General features: G+C 38.7%; 1 protein-coding gene across 7 annotated transcripts in view; it reads right to left on the reverse strand.

Moving 5' to 3' along the window:
- Positions 1-1,238: 1,238 nt before the first annotated feature.
- The window catches only part of CLOCK (clock circadian regulator), a 61,475-nt gene continuing 40,387 nt past the window's right edge, over positions 1,239-22,326 (reverse strand). For 6 of the 7 annotated variants that reach the window (XM_014945566.1, XM_014945568.1, XM_014945564.1 and 3 more), the window contains 15 exons: positions 21,836-21,956; positions 20,637-20,750; positions 18,416-18,534; positions 14,565-14,647; positions 14,233-14,339; positions 12,865-13,012; positions 12,569-12,644; positions 11,097-11,238; positions 10,613-10,713; positions 9,610-9,699; positions 8,835-8,993; positions 7,950-8,156; positions 6,515-6,723; positions 5,971-6,241; positions 1,239-3,372 (listed from right to left, as the gene is read on the reverse strand). In XM_014945566.1, the coding sequence (XP_014801052.1) occupies positions 3,187-3,372; positions 5,971-6,241; positions 6,515-6,723; positions 7,950-8,156; positions 8,835-8,993; positions 9,610-9,699; positions 10,613-10,713; positions 11,097-11,238; positions 12,569-12,644; positions 12,865-13,012; positions 14,233-14,339; positions 14,565-14,647; positions 18,416-18,534; positions 20,637-20,750; positions 21,836-21,956 (2,133 nt within the window). In that variant the 3' untranslated portion in view covers positions 1,239-3,186. The remainder of the gene's footprint in view (positions 3,373-5,970; positions 6,242-6,514; positions 6,724-7,949; positions 8,157-8,834; positions 8,994-9,609; positions 9,700-10,612; positions 10,714-11,096; positions 11,239-12,568; positions 12,645-12,864; positions 13,013-14,232; positions 14,340-14,564; positions 14,648-18,415; positions 18,535-20,636; positions 20,751-21,835; positions 21,957-22,326) is intronic. The other variant, XM_014945569.1, reaches the window with a different exon arrangement.

The following is a 22,326-nucleotide window of genomic DNA, read 5'->3' on the forward strand; positions in this document are numbered from 1 at the left end:
TCTTCCCACTAGAGATCGAGGAGGATTCAGCAACGGGGGAAGCTGCAGAGCCTTTAAAAACACACTTTTTAGTCCTCAGCCATGAAACAAAGCATCTTCAGTCCCTGCACCAAACCTGGAGCCAGTTCCACGCACTCGCCCGCCTGGTTCTTGGCAGGAGTTTCTCAAAACGTGTGCTGCTCTACTTTTTCCAGTTTTTTTGAGTCTCCCCATCTTCTACCCTTTTTCTGCTCGCTGGTAGCTCTGTGGTTGAATGACCCCTCTCTGAGGTTACAGAGAGCCTCTTGATCAAAGAGGACGTGCCTCTTTCAGCATCACCTAATGTCTCTCTCACCTCGTTCAGCCTCCTTAGGGACAGACCCATAGCAGCACCCCAGAGTGTCTGGGAAAGGGGGGGAAAAAGGGAAGAGAAGTTTAAACAAAGCTTTATATAAAAAGCTGCATCGTTAACTGTCTGCCTGGCATCTCTATTTTCTGTAATTCTCAGTGTAATAGCTTAACAAACCTATTTTACCACTATTCAAGAGTTCTAACAGCACTATTAAAGCTCTCCCAGTTTTCTTTTTTAGTGCTATGGTATTACTGTAATCGGTTAAAACAATTTTTTATATAAATCTACCTTCCACGAAGCGAAATGACTGCTCACACAGACCTCTAGTCAACGCAGCTGAACTGGGGAAGGGGTGGAATGGCGCGGCAGGGACAGCAGAGCGAGGCAGGATTTCTTTACATAGAATTTTACAGAAATGGGTTTTGGACAATTCTTCCAGCCCAGAGAGAGCCAGAAACCCCTTTAAAGAAGGGGACGTGCTCCTCGCTGTGTTTGGCATCAGCATCTGCTCCGTGCTCCGGGTTGCAAGAGGCTTCTCGGAGCAGAAAACCACCCAATTCTCTTTGGTTCTGTTGTTTTTCACACTCTCCTTCCTCCTTCACCTGTTTTTTTTTTTTTGTGGGGTTTTTTTTTTTTGGTGCCCAACTCCTGTCGTCCCCCACCAACACTGGGACATCTCCTGAGGCACTCCCCTCCTCCTCCACTCCCAACCCAACGCTGGGCTACACCGCTGTCGCCTTCCTGCGGGTTTGGTTCCTCCAGACAATAATACAATCAAACGGCTTCATAGTACAAAATAGTCCATCACCATTTGGTTACATTCATCCAACTCCTCCTCCCTATTCAAGATTAATCCAGCTTTCTCTCCCTAGCACTAATTTTAACTGCTTCTACTGTTTTGTTTTTGTTTTTCTTTGTTTTTAATTACCAGATCTATCAGCATTTATTAATTTTCCTCCAAAGTTCTGGTTATCCACAAACTAGTACCATAAAAACCTACTGAACGTTTACTTAAAATAGCACATCGTATCTGTTGGAACTTTTTATTTTCTTTGTAAAGTGAAGTTGCCTTCTGAAGTCTTAGTTCAGCGGTATCTCTTAAAAATCAATAGCCTGGTAGTGTTAAATGCAGTCGTGATCTCCCCCAACACACGCTTCAAACGCTACAAAAATGATTAAAAAAAAAAAATAAAACAAAAAAAATTCAGCTTAATGTTCCTCCTGCTGCAAAAGGAGTAATCAATACTTAGAGATTTATGGGTTTTTTCATATTTTAAGAGAATTTACCTTCAAGGTCTGAGATTTTAGAGACTCCTCTCTGTTCCTGGCTAGTGTTTGAGGGGGAGTGCCGCTCCAAAAACGCTCCTGCTCTCAACTCAGACCATCGTTGAAAAACCAAAGCACAGCACAGAAGTAGCTATGGAATAGATACACGAGTTTGGCTGACGATGTAACTAAGACTTCAAAATTGAAAATGGTCACAGATTCCAGACGTTGTAATTCAAGATGTTCGACGTTATCACCTGAATTAAAATCAAGGCACTATGGGTTTTGTTGTTGTTGTTAAAATGACCCTGAATTAGTTCTGACTTATTTTTGAAGGAGAATAAAAAGATTCCAACATATTTTAACAAGTTACAATTCTCACCACAGAGAAAGTGGTTAAAAAGTGCCCAAAAGGTTATTAAATGTAAATATATTTTTGTGCAAATTACTCCTATAACTGAAACATTCTTGAAAATTACTGTCTTTTTTTTTTTTTAAACCTTTTACATAAATATCTCCAACTATGAACTATATCAAAAGATAGCTTTGGGGAATAAAATTCCAACCCATATCCACAAGAAAGCAGTGCAAATTCCTATTTTTTTTTTTCAAATAAAACGATGAGTTAATTATGAAATGACAGATGATATTCATGAATCTGAATGTCCTGAACCCTGATGCGATGATCACCAGTTCAAAAAAAAACCAAAAAAAACCCAAAAAAAACCCCAAACACAGCTTCATCAATAATTTTAACTTCGAGAAGTCAACTAACCAACACACTGTACCTCACCGGACAAACCCTGACATCACGGACAAAGCACAAACGAGAGACTTGTGCCCACATTAAAGGGTGAAAATTAAGGATGCATCATGTTGTAAACAAAAGGGTAGAAACAGAGGAAAACATTAGTCTGAGTATGGCGTGAGAATTTAGGGGAAACAGATTCAAACCTACAAAGAACAGATTACGTTTTCATGCATCATATAAAATATTTTGCTCTCTTCTCCTTTTATGCAGACATATACACAATATTTTACAGCATCTGTACAACAGAGAACTGGATTTCACACAACATTTTTAAAATATTTACTGTCCCATAATCATCTGAAAAAAATTAGATGGTTTTTGGACTAGATTCCTGGCATATTATTTTTTTTTCCTGCTAATTCAAACAATTGCTCCGTGTCCATTTTAATACTTTAAAAATGTACAGGATTGATAAAAATACCACTATTTTCAGCATCCCTCTCATTTCAGTCACATTTTGAGATTTCACCTGGACAAATTAACACATGGCAGCGAAAATCCTTTAGAACACAGAAACCGGGGCAAACTCTCAAAAGTTGGCCACGTCCCCGTCCCCGTCTCGTGGCTTTTTTTTCTTAAAGAGGTTCCAGGAGTCAGGAGCAGACCTCAACACCACGGTGCTGGAAAGTCTTCGTGCTGCCTCCTCCGCAGCCTCAGTGCAACTTGGTTTTTTTGGAGCAAGCCTCCTCCTGCTAGTTTGCTTCAAAGGAAAAAAAAAAAAACAAAAAAAACCAGAACAAAACAAAAAAAACCAAACCAAAGGAGGCAGAGCCCCCTGTTATTGTGGCTGAACTTTGGAAGGATCAGTCATCTTGTCAGTCCTGTGTCGTGCCAGTTGCTGCTGCTGCTGCTGCTGAGACTGGTGCTGCTGGTGGTGGGATTGGGTGAAAGTGCTTTGCTGTAGTGGGAAAGCAGCAGAGAGGATGAGCTGGGCTGACTGATTCCCGTGAAGTAACCTGGACGTCTAGAAGGGGCAAACAGGAAAAGATGATTATTTTTTATTGTTGTTGTTGTTGTTCCTGCTGCGCCAGGAAACGCAGGCCTGGCTGGTTTTTAGCTTTTCACAAGGGTTCCATCAAAATAAAACTTCTGATTTGGTCATTTGAGCTGAGCAAACGATGAAAAGAGTAGTGCATCTGAGCATCTGACCAATTAATAAAAGAGCTGCTAAGTGGTCTTCGTGATTTCCCGTGAGGATGGGGAGCAGCATGTGGCAATCTGTCTCCATCTCAACCCACAGGAGCACACCAGGGCTCCAGGGATCCATTGGACAGCACAGGTGGCTGTCACTGCAGTCACAGGAAAACACGGTCCATGGCTTGGCCCAGGTCACGTTCATCCCCCCCACCGGCCAAAATGACCAAAGAAATCACCACATTTGCAGACCCAAACATCCCCTTTGAAAGGGATTAATTACTACAGGAAATGGTAGGTTTTTTTAATATTAACCTTAGAACTATGCTGGGCTGCATAGGGAAGAGTGTGGCCAGCAGGTCAAGGGAGGTCATTCTGCCCCTCTGCTCTGCACTGGTGAGGCCACAACTGGAGTACTGTGTCCAGTTCTGGGCTCCCCAGTTCAAGAGGGACAGGGAACTGCTGGAAAGAGTCCAGCGAAGGGCTACAAAGATCTCAAGGGCGGGCTGAGGAGGAGGGAGCCAGACTCTTTTCAGTAGTTGCCAGTGAGAGGACAAGGGGCAATGGGCACAAGTTGGAACATAAAGGGTTCCACTTGAATATGAGGAAGAACTTCTTCACGGTGAGGGTGACAGAGCCCTGGAACAGGCTGCCCAGGGAGGGTGTGGAGTCCCCTTCTCTGGAGATTTTCAAGACCCTCCTGGATGCAGTCCTGAGTAACATGCTCTGACAAGCTCTGGGTGGTCCTGCTTTAGCAGGGGAGTTGGACTAGATGATCTCTATGGTCCCTTCCAACTCTAAAAATTCAGTGAAATTCAGTGAACCGAAAGCTGGTGGTTACTGAAGGAAAGCAATGAAGGCCGGGCACAAACACACTTGGATGTCTCAATCCTGAGAGACATTCCACAGCAGAAAATGAACACCATCGACTGCTGCACCTCCAGAGCCAGACTGGGAGCAGAGGCAGGAAAACCACTTTTCTCCCTTCCTAAAGAGTGTTTGCTTCACTTCCCAGTTCTAGCACTTTTAACAGTTTGGATTAAAAAGACTAAACTTTTGCTGGAAAGAAACTCTAGGCCAGGAACAGACCTTTGGAGATCTTCATCCTTCACAGATCTTCTGGTTTTCACCGGAATGGAGTCAAAATTGTACAAACTTTATAATTTAGAAACAGAAATACAGACACTACCAACTTGCTAAACAGCATGGCTGTTACAGTATTGTTTTTATATAATACATATATTTAATATATCTATTACAGACTTGTCAGAGAAGACATTCAGATCTGTGCTCTGGTTTGACTCAGCTCAAGAGCCTCCCGCTACATAACGGAGTGCTGAAATTCAAATTGCTATGTATCCTTCAGCTCTTTTTGAGAGTCAACTTGCAGCTGAAAAGCCTTTGCCTGATGCATGACTGATGCACATGAAAGACTCTTTTTCAACAAGTCAATATTTTCATCAATGACCTAGTGAAAGAAAATTTTACTCAGCCCTAAACAGAACCATAACCCTTCCTTGGGGATGTCAATGTAGGTGAAACCTCCAATTACTTACTGCATTTGTGTATACTCCACCTATGCACAGGGTTTCAAATGTAGGGCAAATGGGAGACCAAACATAGCAAGAAATACTTGCAAAATAGGGATTTTTACTTATGTATACTCTTAAAGAGTGAAAAAAATAGAGCTGAGAAACCCAGAGTAGTTAAAGAACGTTAAGAATGTGCACAAACTACATTGTGATAGTTCTGTGGACTTTTATCTTTCTTTGGAGAAGGCAATGTCAGAAGCCAAATTAAGATACCTTTTTTTAACCCAGGCCTTCTTGAAGGCACTTCCTCCCTAGTGCTCTCACCACCACTACATCTCCCCCACCAGTATCACCTGCTGGTGAGCTACAGGCCAGCAATAAACTGGAATCAGCAAATGGCAACAGAATTCCCCATCACTTCTTTCTACCTTCTATTCCTTTTCTTTTCTGTATTTCCTATCTCTAAACTCCTTGGGTTTTGCCTTCCTTCTTTTTTTACCCAATCTCTCCTCTTTCTCCACTAAAAGAAGGTTCTTCTCTTTGCTTACAAGGTTACTTGCTGCTCAGGCTCCCCTGTAGCCCAGGCAGACGTTCACACCTTACGTTAGGGGGATGTGTCTTGCTCTGGGCTGCAAGTTGCTTTCTGTTTGAGATTCTCTCTCCTACCTTCTTGCCTTAATACACAAAAGCAAAGAAAAAGCAAGCTTTTTTAAAGGGAAACATCCATTTCTTCATCCCATGGACTATCAATAGCAGTGATTCAAAGGGAAGATGATATAAAGCAGGAGAAAGCATAGAGTGAAACCGCAGGAAAGACCACCTCTCCTTAAAGCAGTAAAGATTTTTCCAGAATGGCTTCAGAATATGCAAAAAATCTGTAGAGAATGGTGCTTTACCTGTAGGAACTGCTGGGGGTGCTGGGTGAGCTGTGGCTGGGCTGGCTGCTGAACGGTGGTGAGCTGTGGCTGCTGCTGCTGCTGGTCTTGCTGACCCTGCTGCTGCTGCTGCTGCGTTACGGATAAAGTCTGTGGCTGCTGCTGTTGGGCAGCAAAAGTGGGGTAAGCTGTCACCACCTGCCCCATGAACATCGTACTGGGGACCATGACCGCTCCACACGCCACCGGGGCCGTCACCAGCTTTGTGACAAGCTGCTGACCTTGAGAAAATCTGTTCATGGAAAAAAAAAAAACCAAACATTTGGAGTCCCTTTAGGAAAAGTGCGCTTGAGAAACACAGACTTGTCAAGTTTATACTTTGTTATAACAAGAATGGCTTTGATAAGCCTGTGAATGTGTTATTTTGGGCAAAGTTTAACTGTTGTATTCATATAGAGCTAAAATAACAAACCACGTGGGTTTTTTTAGTTCCTTTTGTGTAAGATGCAGCTCTGTAAGCATGTCCTTAAAGCAACTCATCTGAATATTGGTCTCGAAGATTTACCTGATTTGTCTCTCCTGTGTAAAGGTGGTGACTGCAGCAGCACTCTGGTTGTTGTTCTGGGGTAAGCTCGAAGGAACCTGGACCACGTTCCCCGTCGTTGGCTGAGAAATCACCATAGTGTTATACAAAGGTGCTGAGACCGTGTTCTGGGACTGACTGGCAAGAGAAGACTGTTGATTGTGTCCACTAATCACATTTTGCTGATTATGCTGTAAAGAACAAATATTTTATGAGATAGTAATTTGAACATAGCCGGGTACTACTGTTGTCCTCATTGTCACTGCCTGTTAGTCACAACTGCTGATGCTTTTCTATTACAAATGAATTCTTAAATTTAAGTACAAGGCTATTTCCACTGACTGAGGATTTCAAGGTGGGACAGGCCCTCAGACATCTGAAAATCTTAGATTAACCTCTTCTGTAATTTTTTTTTCCTGAATTTCTCAGCTACTTACATCCTGTTTGTTCAAGATTCTATTTTTCACTTCTTAAGCATCTCTGTGCCAGGCTTAGAATAAAACGTGAGCATTGCATCATTCAATTTCTTACTCAAGAGTTTGGAACTAGCTTACTGCTGAGATGCTAACACTGAGCACCACTGTCTGCCTCTTCATAAATCTCAAAAAGAAAGTATGGAATTTGGATAAAGGTACAAAGGAGGGCGACCACAGAGACAGAGGTATAAACAGCCTCCATACCCAAAATGGTCAAAGGCAGTAAAAGTGTTCAGCTTGAAGAACACTCTGTGGAGATACATGTGCCAGAAGACTTTGAAACCATGCATGACTGAGAAGATGGAAAGTGAATAGCTGCCCAATGTGTTTCCCAGTATATGAGCTGGGTGGCGGGTTGAAAAAACAAACATAATCATGTTTCACAGATAGAAAAGCTGTAGAACACACTATGAGATGCTGTGGATTTCAAAAGTTCACATGGAACCAAAAGAAACTGAATAAACTACAGCTGTCATACACCTATGGCATCTAACTGAAACTGCTGAAGAGTAGAAAAGTCAACTGCAGGAGCACCAACATGTGCTCGACCTGTTTCTACATGTTTCTAGTTATTTGCTGTCTGGACACGGGGTTTCAAGCTCACCCAGTGCAATCCTCATGTTGTGTGTTCTGTCAACAGAAAATTCATAGACATTCAAAAAAGGCAAGCTAAAAGTTTGCTTGATTGTGGTCTTTCCAAAAAGCTACTTGTTATTAATTATTTACGTGCCTAAGTCTTAAAATAAAAACAAGCTCTGAAATTGCATTATCAAGAACACCAAGGAATTTCAATTGTAAAACTTGAACATCAAGAAGGATGACTCAAAGGATATTGGTCAAAAAAAATTGGGGAGTGGGATGGTCAGGGAAGCTACTGCTGCGTTTCAGCGATGGTTTTGAGCGTATATTCTATCCTGCAATATCAATAATGAGAATTTTACCTGCGTCGCAGTATTCTGCAAAGGCTGCTGCTGTATCATGTGTGGAGTACTTATATGGCCTGTGTTCATCCCACTTTGAGTCTGGTTAGTCTGAACAACTGGAGCTTGCATGTTTATTGGCGTGAGCTGCTGGACGTTCGAAGAATTTCCAGAAGCAAGCTGCACAGAACCAAAGTTGAGTCCAGAAGTTGACTGCTGCAGGAACATCTTTTAAAAAAAATCTGCAAGTTAGCTTTTAAGAAAAAACTATTAGTTTTTCAAGATGCTTAAGAGAAACTAAACTTAATGATTTTAAATCAATATAAAACAAAAGTTTCATCTTGGTTACTTAAAAGTGTTGAAACAGCTCTGCAACCAACAACAGCAAATGGTCCAACTCCCATAAAGGGTCAGTATTCAGAGACTAACTGATAAGATATGAATCAGAATCCTGATTTATAGAGCCTTAAATATGAAGGTTTAATATTTGTCCTTAAAGAAAAAGTACTATTTAGAGATTAACTTGTAATGTAGACTACAACTGTCTAAAGACAAACTGAATTTGCGATCACATTTCTATTTCTCTTCCATAAGATCTCCAGAAATGAAACTAATTCAAATGAAGGAAATCTCGGACTCAGTAGATCCAGGTATAGCACCAAGAACATAATTTTCCTTAGCAATCAAGAAATCATAATGATTATAGTGAACTTTCCAACATTGTTGGAATAAACTGAATTCAGGACAAAAATATTTGAGTCTTTACAAAGAGACAGTCCCAAGACTACAAGGAGACGGGGCAATAAGGTAGAATGAACAGCACTGTGCTGGTTTGGGTGCCCAAGTCTCATTTTAGGTGCCTGAATTCCCTACAGATCAAACCTGTAAGAGTTAACACTAACTCACCTGGAGCCCTTGACCATGGACAATTTGAAGCTGCTCTTGAATCTTACGCAACTCTTCCTGCTGTCGATGAATATTTGCCTCTATCATGCGTGTCCTCTGCTCTAGCTGGTCCTTCAGATGCTGCATAGCTCCTAATTGAGCTGAAAACTGAAACACAGGCTGCAGTGTAATGAATAAATTAAAAGCTGAGCAAAAATAATGACATTTTATTTACGAGCAGTAAATCTCCTCCTCCGCAGTAGCAATGAAATCAAGCACTGCTTTTTAAACTGCTAATAAACATAATCTGAGGACAAATTCATTAGTATGAAAATGTCACAGAACTCACATTGATGTCACATTTAATTGATGCATCAGAATTGCTGAACTAAAAAACCCAAAACTCCATAGCAAAAGAAATTGACTGGTGTCCAAATCATTACGACTCTATATAATTTATACGGTGCTGCAGAGTTAAAAATTAGAATTGTACCAGTTTACCAAAAAAATTCACCCAGAGCTAAAACATATGCAAATAACTCGGGAATACCCTCAGTCACAAACTGTATCTTAATTTGTGTTTGTATCTATGTTTATAATGGCCAAGGCTGAAACAAATAATGGAAGGAAAAAAAACATAAAGGAAAAGTCTCAAATTGGGGAATTTGCTCATTTCAAGAGAATAACGTTAAAGGTGACTTTGGCATCAAAGAAGTCAAGTTCTGAAAGAGAAATTAACCTATTCAGAACAAGACTGTTTAAAAAATAATAAACAATAAACCAAATTAATCCATACCTGGGACATGCCAGACTGGAGCTGCAGAGTTGCAGGCTGAGACATCGCTGGCTGCACTACTGGTTGTCCAAGAGACTGGGAGCTTAAAGACTAGGATTTAAAAAATTGTTCCATAACTGGAAGAGAATGAACTTCATACTTGACATATTTCCTTACGTAAAGTGTCACTTCCAAAATAGCATCATATGAAGATATGATAAAATCAAATAAATGTTTCCTGAAATATCTAACATTAAATATTAGAGAATTAAGAATACAAGAGCAATTGATTATATACATATATGTATATAAAATTTTCCCACTGCTTAGAAATATATAAAAGCAATAGGCATAAAACAGGAAAAAAAGAAATTACAATTGCAACTGTTTTAAAAGTCTTATTGGTAGTAAGGAAAAAAAAATCAACAACTTCGGAAGTTATTCCTTTGATTTATTCTTAAACTAATAACTTTTTAAAAATGCATATTTTAATAAGCTTTCTATTTTTGCAGTGAATGTATTAGTTCAACTGGAACATGAGCACCAAGTACATGAAGCATGACATTTTCTCATGTTACCAAGACTTCAGAAACTACATGAAATTATTCACTAATATTCTTAGAGTCAAAAATCTACATGAATTCTCTATAGGGGTACACTGCATTGCACTGGCAATTTTTTATATATATGTATATAAGTAGTTACATACATAAATACATTAAAAATGCAGAATTGTACAAAGAAGTTATGTATGAGTGAAAGCAGAGATTCATACACAATCCTGCCAACCCTAATGCCCAAAACCACACACTTATATGCTTAATTATTGTATTTCCTGAAAATGCAGTATACTCAAGCTGCACATTGATGATACAATTCTGATTGTCACATATTCCAAGTGAAATGTTACAGTTTAAATTAGGTGTTTCTCAGAAGAAATAAAACAAAGGTTATATGGGTTTAATTATACCTTTTGAAGGTGAATTACCCTGATTACGTGCAAAATTTTTCTCTGAAGAGTTACCTGACTACTCAGAGATGATCTTCTTTGTGCAGTCTTTTCGTGACCAGATAAGCTTTGCCTCGGAGGAGTGCTAGTGTCCACTGTCATTTTAGTTGGTGTTGCTGACAAAGTACAGAGAGAAAGAGACATGTTAGCAGTAATCTCAATTCTCAATGCAAAAATCAAATCACAGGTAGCTTTTAATGAATTTAAAAAAAAAAAAAGGCTGAAGGCTTGGATTATTTATTTTTTTTTAACCCAGACTATCCAACAATAATGCAATCTGATGGACTGAAACAGCAGCTATTGTACTTTTAGAAGTCACTATGCAACCTCTGAAAATCTGAGTGGTTACGAGATCTCCAAACCCTCAAAGAGGACATTTTCATTTGCATGTTTTTCATAAAATGATGCTAAACCGTTAGTTATGCATTTAATTAAAGTAAGTAAAGCAGAAAAAGCCTTCACCTGGAAGGCAATTATATTTTCAACAGTTGGTGCTTACATGAATGATCCGATACTGCAGTATGTGAAGATTTTCTTGAACTCCTGGAGGAAGCAGAAGGTGTGGGGCTGGTATCAAACCTTTCCAGTGCTTCTTTGAGACTCACCGTGTTGATGTGATTGTCAGACCCAGAGTCCTGACTCTGAAGGAGGCACACACAAAGAACGTTTATTTTACCTGATTCAGCACACAATGTACATTTCTGTTAGCAAATATCTGAAACCATGCTGTCTAATCACCCCCCTTACACAGGTGGCTGAGCAGAAGCAGTGGCCTGGTTGATATCTCTAAGCTGAGTTTCCATTTGCAGCTTTTATCCTTGGAAAATAAACCAAACCAAAGCCATATAAGGCTAGAAACCCAAATGCATGCAGACACAAGCCACAAACTGACTGCTGCGTTGACCTGCTTCTCTAGCAACTCAATTCACTCTCAACACTTGTGTAATGAGTGAACTGCTTCCTCTTCTGAGGAAGGATGAGTTAATTCCAGGAGAAGGAGCACTCTCAAATGAAACTTGCTGAACTGCCAAGGGAAAACATTTCTGAAGTGCCAGGAGAGAACACAGCAGAGCATCTGCACAAGCTGGCTTATCTGAGACTCGCTGAGCTTCCAAGGGCAGTAATTCAAAATTAATTTTGTGTACTCCAAAGAAGTGGGACAGTGTCACACAACAGAACAGCCCCTGCTTTCCTGTTGTGAATTCCTTTAAGCCATCTTTGTGTGTTGACCTTTTTTTTTTTTGAACACTTGTGTAATGCTTCCTCTTCTGAGGAAGGATGAGTTAATTCCAGGCGAAGGAGCACTCTCAAATGAAACTTGCTGAACTGCCAAGTGTAAACATTTCTGAAGTGCCAGGAGAAGACACGGCAGAGCATCTGCACAAGCTGGCTTATCTTAGACTCGCTGAGCTTCCAAGAGCAGTAATTCAAAATTAATTTTGTGTACTTCAAAGAAGTGGGACAGAGTCACACAAGAGAACAGCCCCTGCTTTCCTGTTGTGAATTCCTTTAAGCCATCTTTGTGTGTTGACCTTTTTTTTTTTTCAGATTATGGGTGCTTCCAGTAAGGAAAAACATTTATTTATGAATAAAACTCTGCAGGAATCAGATCTTAATAAGGACTTATGTTTGTTGCCACGTTATAACTACATGCACATAAACTCACGTAAAGAGTGTTCAGGGAAGAATACAGTTAAACACCCTTCCTAGACTTGATTCTTTCATTTTAAATAGTCATATTATTTAGACATGAAAATAACATCTTTATCTGTAACAGGACAAAGCACTTCTTGCTAAACCACCCTTCCTAGACTTGATTCTTTAATTTTAAATAGTCATATTATTTAGACAACAAAATAACACCCTTATCTGTAACAGGACAAAGCACTTCTTGCTGCTGCGTATTTGCTTACGTATTCTTTTTGGTATGAAAGAAAGAAGTAGTAAAATAAAATTCTGTAAGACACTCACTTTATCTGCTGTTATCTCTGGCAGAGACTCCTCAATACCAAGTTCTCGTCGTCTTTCTGCTCTAACTTCTGCATAACTAGAAGAACAAGCCAAACATGACTACTATATTCTTAGATGATTTAGAAAACATACCTCTAAAAAATAAACTCCTCGGAAGTACTTTACTTACAAAGCATCCCAGGAAGTTTCCCAATGATTCTTTAAAGTGCTATGATTTCTCTACCTCCAAAAATACCATCAATACAGCTCCGTGCCACTAGAATTTCTCTAATACAGATTTTTAAAAGATAACTTACCTTACAACGGTGTGCGTACAGACAATAAACTCTGGCCTGGAATTCCACTGGTGATACGTGATATAGTAATGTGTTTGCAGCCAAATCCACTGCTGTCCCTTTGTAAGGAATCTGTAGTAACATGACTTCCCTTTCCCATACTGCATTACTAGAAAAGTGAAGAATAAAGTTTACTGTCTTTCCGGTCTGTAAATACTGCAATTACATAATAACCATTATTTCCTAGTTCATATGGCCCAAAACCATGTCCCAATCCAGCATTATGACAATGACTAAGAACAGGTTTAAAACTGTAGCTATTTCCAAAAATATTTTACACTGCATTTTTCTGAGAACTGCAGAATTCTAACTTCCATTTCTCTAGGATTTTTTTGGGTTTCCTTCTAGTTGTTGGTTTGGTTTTTGGTTTTTTTTTTTTTTACACATTGTGAAAAATTTATGTGCAAAAAATTTCAATACAGCTTTATAAAGAAAACCATAACTGAACAGAAAATCTTATCCTATTACACATTTAAACGATTTTTGCATTTTTTGAGGCACCATCCCTGGAGATATTTAAAAGATGGGTAGACACAGTGCTTAGAGACATGGTTTAGTGATGGTTTTTATCAGAAATCTGTTAATACTGCAATTACATAATAAACATTATTTCCTAGTTCATATGGCCCAAAACCATGTCCCAATCCAGCATTATGACAATGACTAAGAACAGGTTTAAAACTGTAGCTATTTCCAAAAATATTTTACACTGCATTTTTCTGAGAACTGCAGAATTCTAACTTCCATTTCTCTAGGATTTTTTTGGGTTTCCTTCTAGTTGTTGGTTTGGTTTTTGGTTTTTTTTTTTTACACATTGTGAAAAATTTATGTGCAAAAAATTTCAATACAGCTTTATAAAGAAAACCATAACTGAACAGAAAATCTTATCCTATTACACATTTAAACAATTTTTGCATTTTTTGAGGCACCATCCCTGGAGATATTTAAAAGATGGGTAGACACAGTGCTTAGAGACATGGTTTAGTGATGGTTTTTATCAGAATTAGGTTGATGGTTGGACTAGATGAGATAAAGGTCCCTTGCCACCTAGAAAATTCTATGATTCTATGATGACAGAGCCTGTTAAATGCTATTGGAAGAACTGGAGAAATATCAGTCATAGTGCTGTGTATTCCAATTTACCACAAGGAAAACTCTAAATTATAAGATAAAGTTAAATCTGTGCCATAAAGTCAAATGAATGGGAGTAAAGACACTTCACTCAAATGTGTTCCTAAATTTCACTACAATATTTGTGCAATTTAAGAAACTGTCAATTGACATCTATAGAGCAAAACCCGTTCATTGTAACAGCCTAGTTATACTCACAGTGCTCGTGACATTTTGCCAGATTATCTAGATCATCCACATGATAATAATCATAGCCTGATGTTCCCAAAACTTCAAATGGAAGATAACCTATTATCGGAGGCGCCCTAATTAACACAAAAATTAATGTCATTTTATTTTCATACAAAAAAAACCCACAAAAAATTATTTCATTATATAAATTTTCTTGTTTACAGTATGTGCTCTGAAAAAAATTAAAAATTAAACCCAACACAAGCTACACGTATTTAATGTTGATTAGTGAACTCTAAATATTATAGTCACCACTGTGATTCAGCTGCTATTGCTGCTATACATAGAAGGAATTGCACCTGTGATCCAAGAATAGGAACTTCCATTCTAAGCTATGTCTAGATGTGAACTCTTCATTGGGTTCTTCAACAGTGCACATTTCCTAAAAAGTAAAAAAATAAAAATCTCTCTCAAAACTGCTCTATTCTAATTCATAAGCTCTTTCGCAATTCAGACTGACCTAAAGTTAGTAGGTAACTCCACAATAGTTATCATGGTCATTTTGAGACAGCTTCATGGTTTTTGCTTGCTTAGATGCGTAATACTGAGGCAGAATCTAATCTCAGGCTGACACTCAGGTGGTTTAAATGGAACAGCCCCGGCCTGAGATTAAACTCAGGTTCAGTATCTCCAAACACAGCAGTACAAGCAGAAATCAATAGCTCCTGAAGTTATGCTTTTCACTTGTAAAACAAGCAAGAGACGAAACACTTCCCACCAGACACTCTGATTACAGCATGTGCTTACAATGGCTAAAAACCAACATTAGCGAGATGGTCACATTACTTTGACTTTAGGAATAGGATTCTTCTTTTCAGTGAGAGCAGAGTACTGTAAATCACTTTGCCTTGAGGGCACAGGCATGAACTACAAGGAACACACTCTTGTTATGTTTAGAACTCATAAGCAGTAAGAGAATGACTGTACTTCCACTATTACAACAAAATCCTCAAGGTACTCTGTACATAATTTTAAATGTATTCTGCTCAGACATATGCGCAATCAGTGCCTGTCACTCAGTTTCTATTGTCCCCTTCCAGAGAGGCAAAGATGCCCCAGCAAGGACTGTGCCTCTTCCTGAGACAGTAACTCCTCTCCTACCACCTTACAAGAAGAAAGATGGATGATGGAACACATGCACACATACAAAAACACCCCTCAGAGAACTACAATAAAATTAAAGATCGGCAAATCTTTCTTTTTTGGACACCTGCACACGTTTGTCACACTTGTAGGAGCTTGCAATGACATTCCCATTGCCAGGAACACAGGAGAATCTATTAATGATCAGATACCACAACAGTTTCCTCAAGGCTGGAGTATGGAACCTGCTGCTGCACTGACATAATGGTCACAACAGATGTGGACTGATGAGCACACTGCAGCTCTGCAGACATCTATAACTAAAATAGACCTGGGGAAAAATATAGTAGAAGACTTAAGTCTTGTTCCTACAAAGAGAGCACCTTCCTTTTCATTCTTTCAGCTTATAATACAAAGAGTTTAAGTGGGTATTTTGCAGTTCTTTAAATAGATATTTGTAAGTTTCCTTTCTACGAAAGAAAAAAGTTAACTTATCTAGGCAATGCTTCTTCCTCACCTTCATTGGTATAAAATCTAAAGACAATGAGCAGAAAGTGAGTTATATGATGAAGGCAGTGAACAAAATCACTTCAGGCACAAATTGGTGACAGTTGGTACGACTTCCAGTTCGCAAAACTTAACCTTCAAAACTGAAACTCCCCCTAAAGCCCAAAGGTCATCTACTTTCCTAAGATTACAGTATTTAATAAAGCACCACTCATAGCAAAGAAATGACAGAGTGAGCATATATCCTTGAGACATAGTCCTGATTCGTTATTTCTTTTAATATAATTATTTTGGCACAACTTGAAACAAAAGGAAAAATAAGCACAGGCAGTAGAATCACAGTAAAACCACCATTGTTAGAGAGAAGCTGGCAGCAAGTTCCTATCTGATTACTCAACACGTATATATTAATGATTTACAGATATTCCACTGTAAAATACCCCTGGGTAGAAGCTGTCTTGTTCAACAAGGCATCTTGTTGAAGTTGTCAACAAGGCATCTAGAAAAGAATTTGTAACAAGAAGTTTTCTTGTAGAATCCTTTTGGTTGGATTAATCCTGCTTTCTTTGGTAGGATTCAATCACTTACCAGCCAAAATGCAAGGCAAATGTTTTAAAGAATGCACAAAGCCATATCCCTTCACTGGGGAGCAAAATTTGTGGCACATTTTGTTACAAAAGTGATGGGGTCATATGCAGAAAATAAAAATGTGAACTTTCAGAGATTATTCTCATGAATACTGCATCTTTCTGCAAAAGCACTGTATATCCTTGAGAAATATATTCTTGGTTAAAAACACCCAACAGAACCACACACTGTCTGAAATAAAGAGAAAAAGTGGCAGAGGAGCAGGCAGGTCCTACCTTAAGTAAGGCAATCCAATACTAAACCACACATCTCATTACTGGCTGCGTCACACATCTGTTAGTAAAGTTACTGGGATGGTAAAGTTTCTGAGATAGCACTTCTTTGCTAGAGCCTAGTCAATGCTAGCCTCAATAGTAACAGAAAGTATCAAAAGACTATCGACAAGTATTGTCAGATTAAAAACTTTCACGCTAACATTAGTCTTCTTCACAAGAATATTTCTCAGATGAACAGCACTAGCCAAAACCCTTTGAGAGGTCTTAAAACCTCTGTAAGATGAAAGGTTCCTTAGGCTCTTGGGGCTCAGAAGTTCAGGTAAAGAGGAATGGAAATTTGGCCAGAGTATAATCTGTAAAGCTGTCACCACCAGGAAACATAAAGATCATAAATGGATGTTCCTCATCTCCCCAAGTATTTAATGAAGCCAAAAATCACACATTTAACATCTCTACCAACTGTAGGCATAACAGGAAGAACTTTATTTAGACCCACACAGGAAGAAAACTGTGAAGATGAAAGATTTCCATGGCTTCAGGAAAAATAAACTCTCTCTGGCACGCAGGTCGGAGAAACCTAGTTCCTGTTCAGCCTGACAGAACTGAAGAAGTTTATATGATTTCTCCACAGGCTCCTTACTACACTTTCAAAGTGCAAAGTATGTAAACCATGTCTTCAGAGGATACCACCACCAACCTTCAGCTTAAGACACCAGTGCGTTCAACTTACATGCAGTATATTTAAATATTTAAATATTCAAAGAGTTCCACATGACAGACAGCAGCTTAACCACACGCCATATACATTTCATAGTATTTCTTTAGAGCTGAATTGTAAGAAGAAATGTTCAATAGCAGGCTATCCTGCACCTTGATTAATATATTTGTAGAAAACACATAATCTGAACCACAACCACAGACTATCCTGTACTGTACCCTGAGTATTTATTTTGACTCATTTTAGCGAAGTATAGGCTTATACTTAATAAAGTCTATACATTTCACACCCGTCTGATTCTAAATTTGTAAGGATATCTTCACTGTGCATTAACAGATAAGCAAAAGGTATAGGCTTATACTTTAAATAAAGTCTATACATTTCACACACGTCTGATTGTAAATTTGTAAGGATATCTTCACTGTGCATTAACAGATAAGCAAAATATTCTCTTGAAACGAATTACTGAGTAGCACACCATACTGAAACAAAAGATCTTTATTACCTCAAACCTGACTCTCAGTTGCTGACAAATAATTCAAGCTTTTGTTAAGCCCAAAGCGATTTGCTTGTGTCAAACTACAGCAAGACCAGCAGCAGCATAAAATTCACATCCAAGTGTCAACTAAAATGATGAATTTTTCCAGTGAAAGGGGAATCTCAGTGTTATCTTTCATCATATTTATGTTAAACTTAGTAAATTAAATTCCTAGGGACTTCTAAATTTATTTCTTACATATTACTATTTGATATGACTATTTAGAAACAGCACTCACCACAGCAACTTGATTTGGTACTTTGCACAACTTCTAACCTCTTTGTATGTGAAGTACAAAACACAGACACTCTCAGTTTGATACAATAAAATGCCTTACGTTTTTCTCTAATAGTATTAGAAATGTTGTGTGCATTCTCTCTGAAGTTTTCCTGTTCGGAGTACGTTTAAAAATGCTACACAAGTGATTTCATTTGTACATACCTTGATAAATTGAGGTGTGGCTAATCTAACTGTGGCTACAAAGCAAACTTTGTCTTCATAGGAAGGGCGGTGCGATCGCTGAATGGTTCCTTCAAAACCGTTGTGCGCCGAGTTGGGAACTGAGGGAAGACAGATGAGGTCGATACGGATTACGATACGAGCATGAAGGAAAAAGGGCAGTAACATCACAAGACAAACGGACCAATATTTATCTAACGTCCTTTGCTTACAACAACATGCATTCAGAAAAATGCTACACATAATATATGCACAGGAACAGCAGTTGTACAGTATGAATGGGAACACAACCATCAAGTGACTTTCTCAAAGAACTAAATTTAGAGTTACCGTGATATTATCTGTGACAAAGCAGTTTTAAGAAACTAATAACAATTCCAATCTTTCTTGGTAACTATTAAAACTGACTGGAACACATCTTCCAAATTATCTTTAAAGGTTTTATCATCTCCTTTCTCCTTTGCTCTTCAGAGTTTATCTTGCTTTGTAAATCAGATTTTTAAATTTCTGATTGCTTTCATTGCTCTACTCTGAACTCTTTCCAACTGCTTTACTTACTCCTGACAAATGGTGTCAAAACCAGAATGAGGATGGACATACAGGTGCTAAGAAGGGCAGAGGGACTTTCATTTCATGTGGTCTAGACAATATCTTAGAAAGACTTCTGCATTTTCAGGATTTGGTGATTTTGGTCACGTTTGGTTTACATTCCACAGTAACTCCTTTTTCTGGAGGCCTGCTGTCTCGCTAACAGGAAGCTTTTCCCCTGTTCAAATGGCTTGTTATTCCTAAATGTGGCAACTTGCATTTGTTCTTAGTCAATTTGTCTGGGTTTTTTTCCCCTAAAAATTATTTTCTAAGTTTGGGGCTGAATGCTTATCCTGTGTTTAGTTCTTGCATCATTTCATGACTGGAAACTATATTCCATTATTCATAACATTATTCAGTCCATTAAAACTTTCCATTTTGATGGTGAACATCAGTAACCTTTCCAATCATCAGTTTCTGCAGCTACTCTCCTGCAATTTCAATGAAAATGTGCTTCCCTGACATACTGGTGAGAACAGAATACGATAACTGTCAAAAGCACATTAAAAAACTCCATCACTTATTTGTGCTTTTTCCTCTTACACACACAGCGTGTTACTCTTTAGTAGAAGAAACTGAACTGATTTGATGCTATTTCTACCTGAAAAATCACCAATCTTTGCTACTGAATTCCTTGCTAGCTTCCTGAAGCTCACATATAGTTTAATTATTTGTTTTGCAATATTTCCCAATATCGAATTGCAACTGATAGGTCTGCAGTTTCCCAACTCCTCCTCTTTCCAAGACTAGCACTGTATTGATTTTTTAAGGGCTATTTTTTGTCTTTTCTATAATATTACATGCCTGCATTTGGCACTAAGACTCAACCTCCCCCCATTTTGTGAGAAAAATACTGGTATCACAAAATAGTTTATTTACAAGACACTTTCTTTGATAATATTTTTGAGGGTGATCTTTATGAAGATCTACTACTGATCCCACTGCACAGCCCCATTTGTCTGGCTGACCAAATTAATCTGCCTCTCAAATAAATAGCATGGGCTGGCCAAACAGATTAGGGATGTGGAACAGAGGAATAAGAGGAATTAGTATGTAACTAATAAAAATAGATTCAATGGAAGGGGGAAGGAATTTGGTGTGGAAAACTGTAATGGCCCATCCACTCATCTGAGTGGTAATTCTTGCCAGTGAAAACATAGAACTGAAATGGGGGGAAACCTAAATTTTACTTCCCAGCTCGCTGCATAATGAGAACTGCAGGTACTCGGTACCACTGATGTTCAAGTTACTTAGCCACCTGCTTCAGTACGGATTATGCATAATTAACTGAACTCAGGCTATTTATTTTAAAGCATTTGCTTAATTCTCTCTTACATTATTTTAAAAAATGTTTTACAAGATACTACATTTCTTTCATTGAAAGCATTAAGCAGAATTACCACACTTTGCATTGAAGCGCACAGACATGTAATACACGAAAGGCGGTTTTTCTTCTTTTTCATTAAAACAATATAGAAGTGATACAACTCTGCTTCAAATTCTTCTTTTGAGAGACTGATTTTAGTCCACCATTAAGTTTTGCACAGTGGTCTCAAGCCTGCTTAGCTGTAAAAGCCTCCAAGAATTGCATTCTAACACCGCTGAAATTACTTACCGTTATTCAAACACTTGAAATTTCCTATAAATTTCACATATTCGTATGTAGGTTGCTCTTTTGGATCTATTGTTCCTCGCAGCATATGGCAACAGAATTCGAGTTGATTTTTTGCTGAGAAAAGAATAAACAAATTAGAAGGCTACGTGCTTGATGAAGCTCACAGGCAACCCGAAATGGAAAGCAGGAATAATTAAGGCACGCAGTTACTGAGATACTATAAATGTGATTACAAATGGCTACTGCTTTTAACCAACGTGATATTAACTAACCTAAAGACATGGAGAACTCCTTTAGAATTTGTGCATGAAGGGCCTGAATGCTAATGACATAGAAACCCCCTGAAAACTAGAGCTATTTTAAAGAAGCAGCTGCCCTAAAGTTAAGTTTACTAAAGCAAGCACTTCCAAAACCCATTAGGCTGCTACGTTTTCATTCTTGCCAACTCCTATAACTGTCTACATAGAAGCTATATAAACAACAGAGTGAAAAGCAAGGCAACATTAAAAATTTTAGGTTTTTTCTGGGGAAAAACCCACAAAAAAGTGCTTCTGTTCTTCAGGGCTCACTCGTGTTTCTGCTTAAATAACATTGGAAGAAAAGACCTGATCACATGTGATACAAAGCAGATTATTTTTTAACTCGACTGGCTTTGTCTAGGATGGAATGAGTTTTCTTCATAGCAGCTCCTATGGTGCTGTGTGTTGGATTTTGACTACACCAGCACTGGTAACACAGGGATGTTTTAGTTACTGCTGAGCAGTGATTGCACAGCCCAAAGGCTTTTTCTGCTCCTCACAAGGCTCCACCAGCCAGCAGGCTGGGGGTGTATGAGAAGGGAGAGGACACAGCCAGGACACTGCCCTAAAGGGCTGTCCCATATGATGGGACTTCGTGCTCACCAATAAAAGCTGGGGAAAGGAGGAGGAAGGGGGAGAAGAGGGTTTGTCCTCCCACTGCACATGATGAATCCCTGCTTTCCTAGAGACAGCTAAAGACCTGCCTACCAATGGGTGTCACAAATTAATTCCTTATTTTGCTTTGCTTGTGCACGTGACTTCTGCTTTACTTATTAAATTGTCTTTATCTCAATTCACAAGATTTCTCACTTTTATCCCTCTGATTCTTTCCCAATCCCTCTGGGGGGGGAGTGATCAGCCCCACGCACTTATGGGGGTTAATCCACAATAACTACTTACATTTTAAGTATTCTGGTGTCAATGAATCACTTTCCAGCAGATGAGAAGACAGTATTTTATAAATTTCTGAATGTTCCCCCTCCGGGATAAAATTAAATACACTCTGATCCACAAGATCAGACTGAAAGAAAAAGATTTAATAAGCATTAAAATAATGGAAGACGTACAATGTCACAAAGACTACTATTTTAATGCAAAACAGTTCCATAGATCAGAAAGTCATTACTGACTCAACAAAGCCACCTGCTGGAATACACATGAACATTTTGCAAGGAAAAAAAAATTCATTTTGATCTGTCTTAATTTTGACACTGCAAAACCATTTAACAAAAACCACCATGAGCACAGCAGACAGACACACACATGAAAGTACCATGGAGCTTGTATTAAACTCCCTGGGATGCGACAGTTCCAAGTAAAGGAGTATTTTAATTAGAAATTATAGGGTGTTGTTCTAGAGCACTGTAACCTGTCAGTGGCATCCAATACAT

Source organism: Calidris pugnax, unplaced genomic scaffold, assembly GCF_001431845.1.
Source record: "Calidris pugnax isolate Ruff unplaced genomic scaffold, ASM143184v1 scaffold58, whole genome shotgun sequence".
Lineage (NCBI taxonomy): Eukaryota > Metazoa > Chordata > Aves > Charadriiformes > Scolopacidae > Calidris > Calidris pugnax.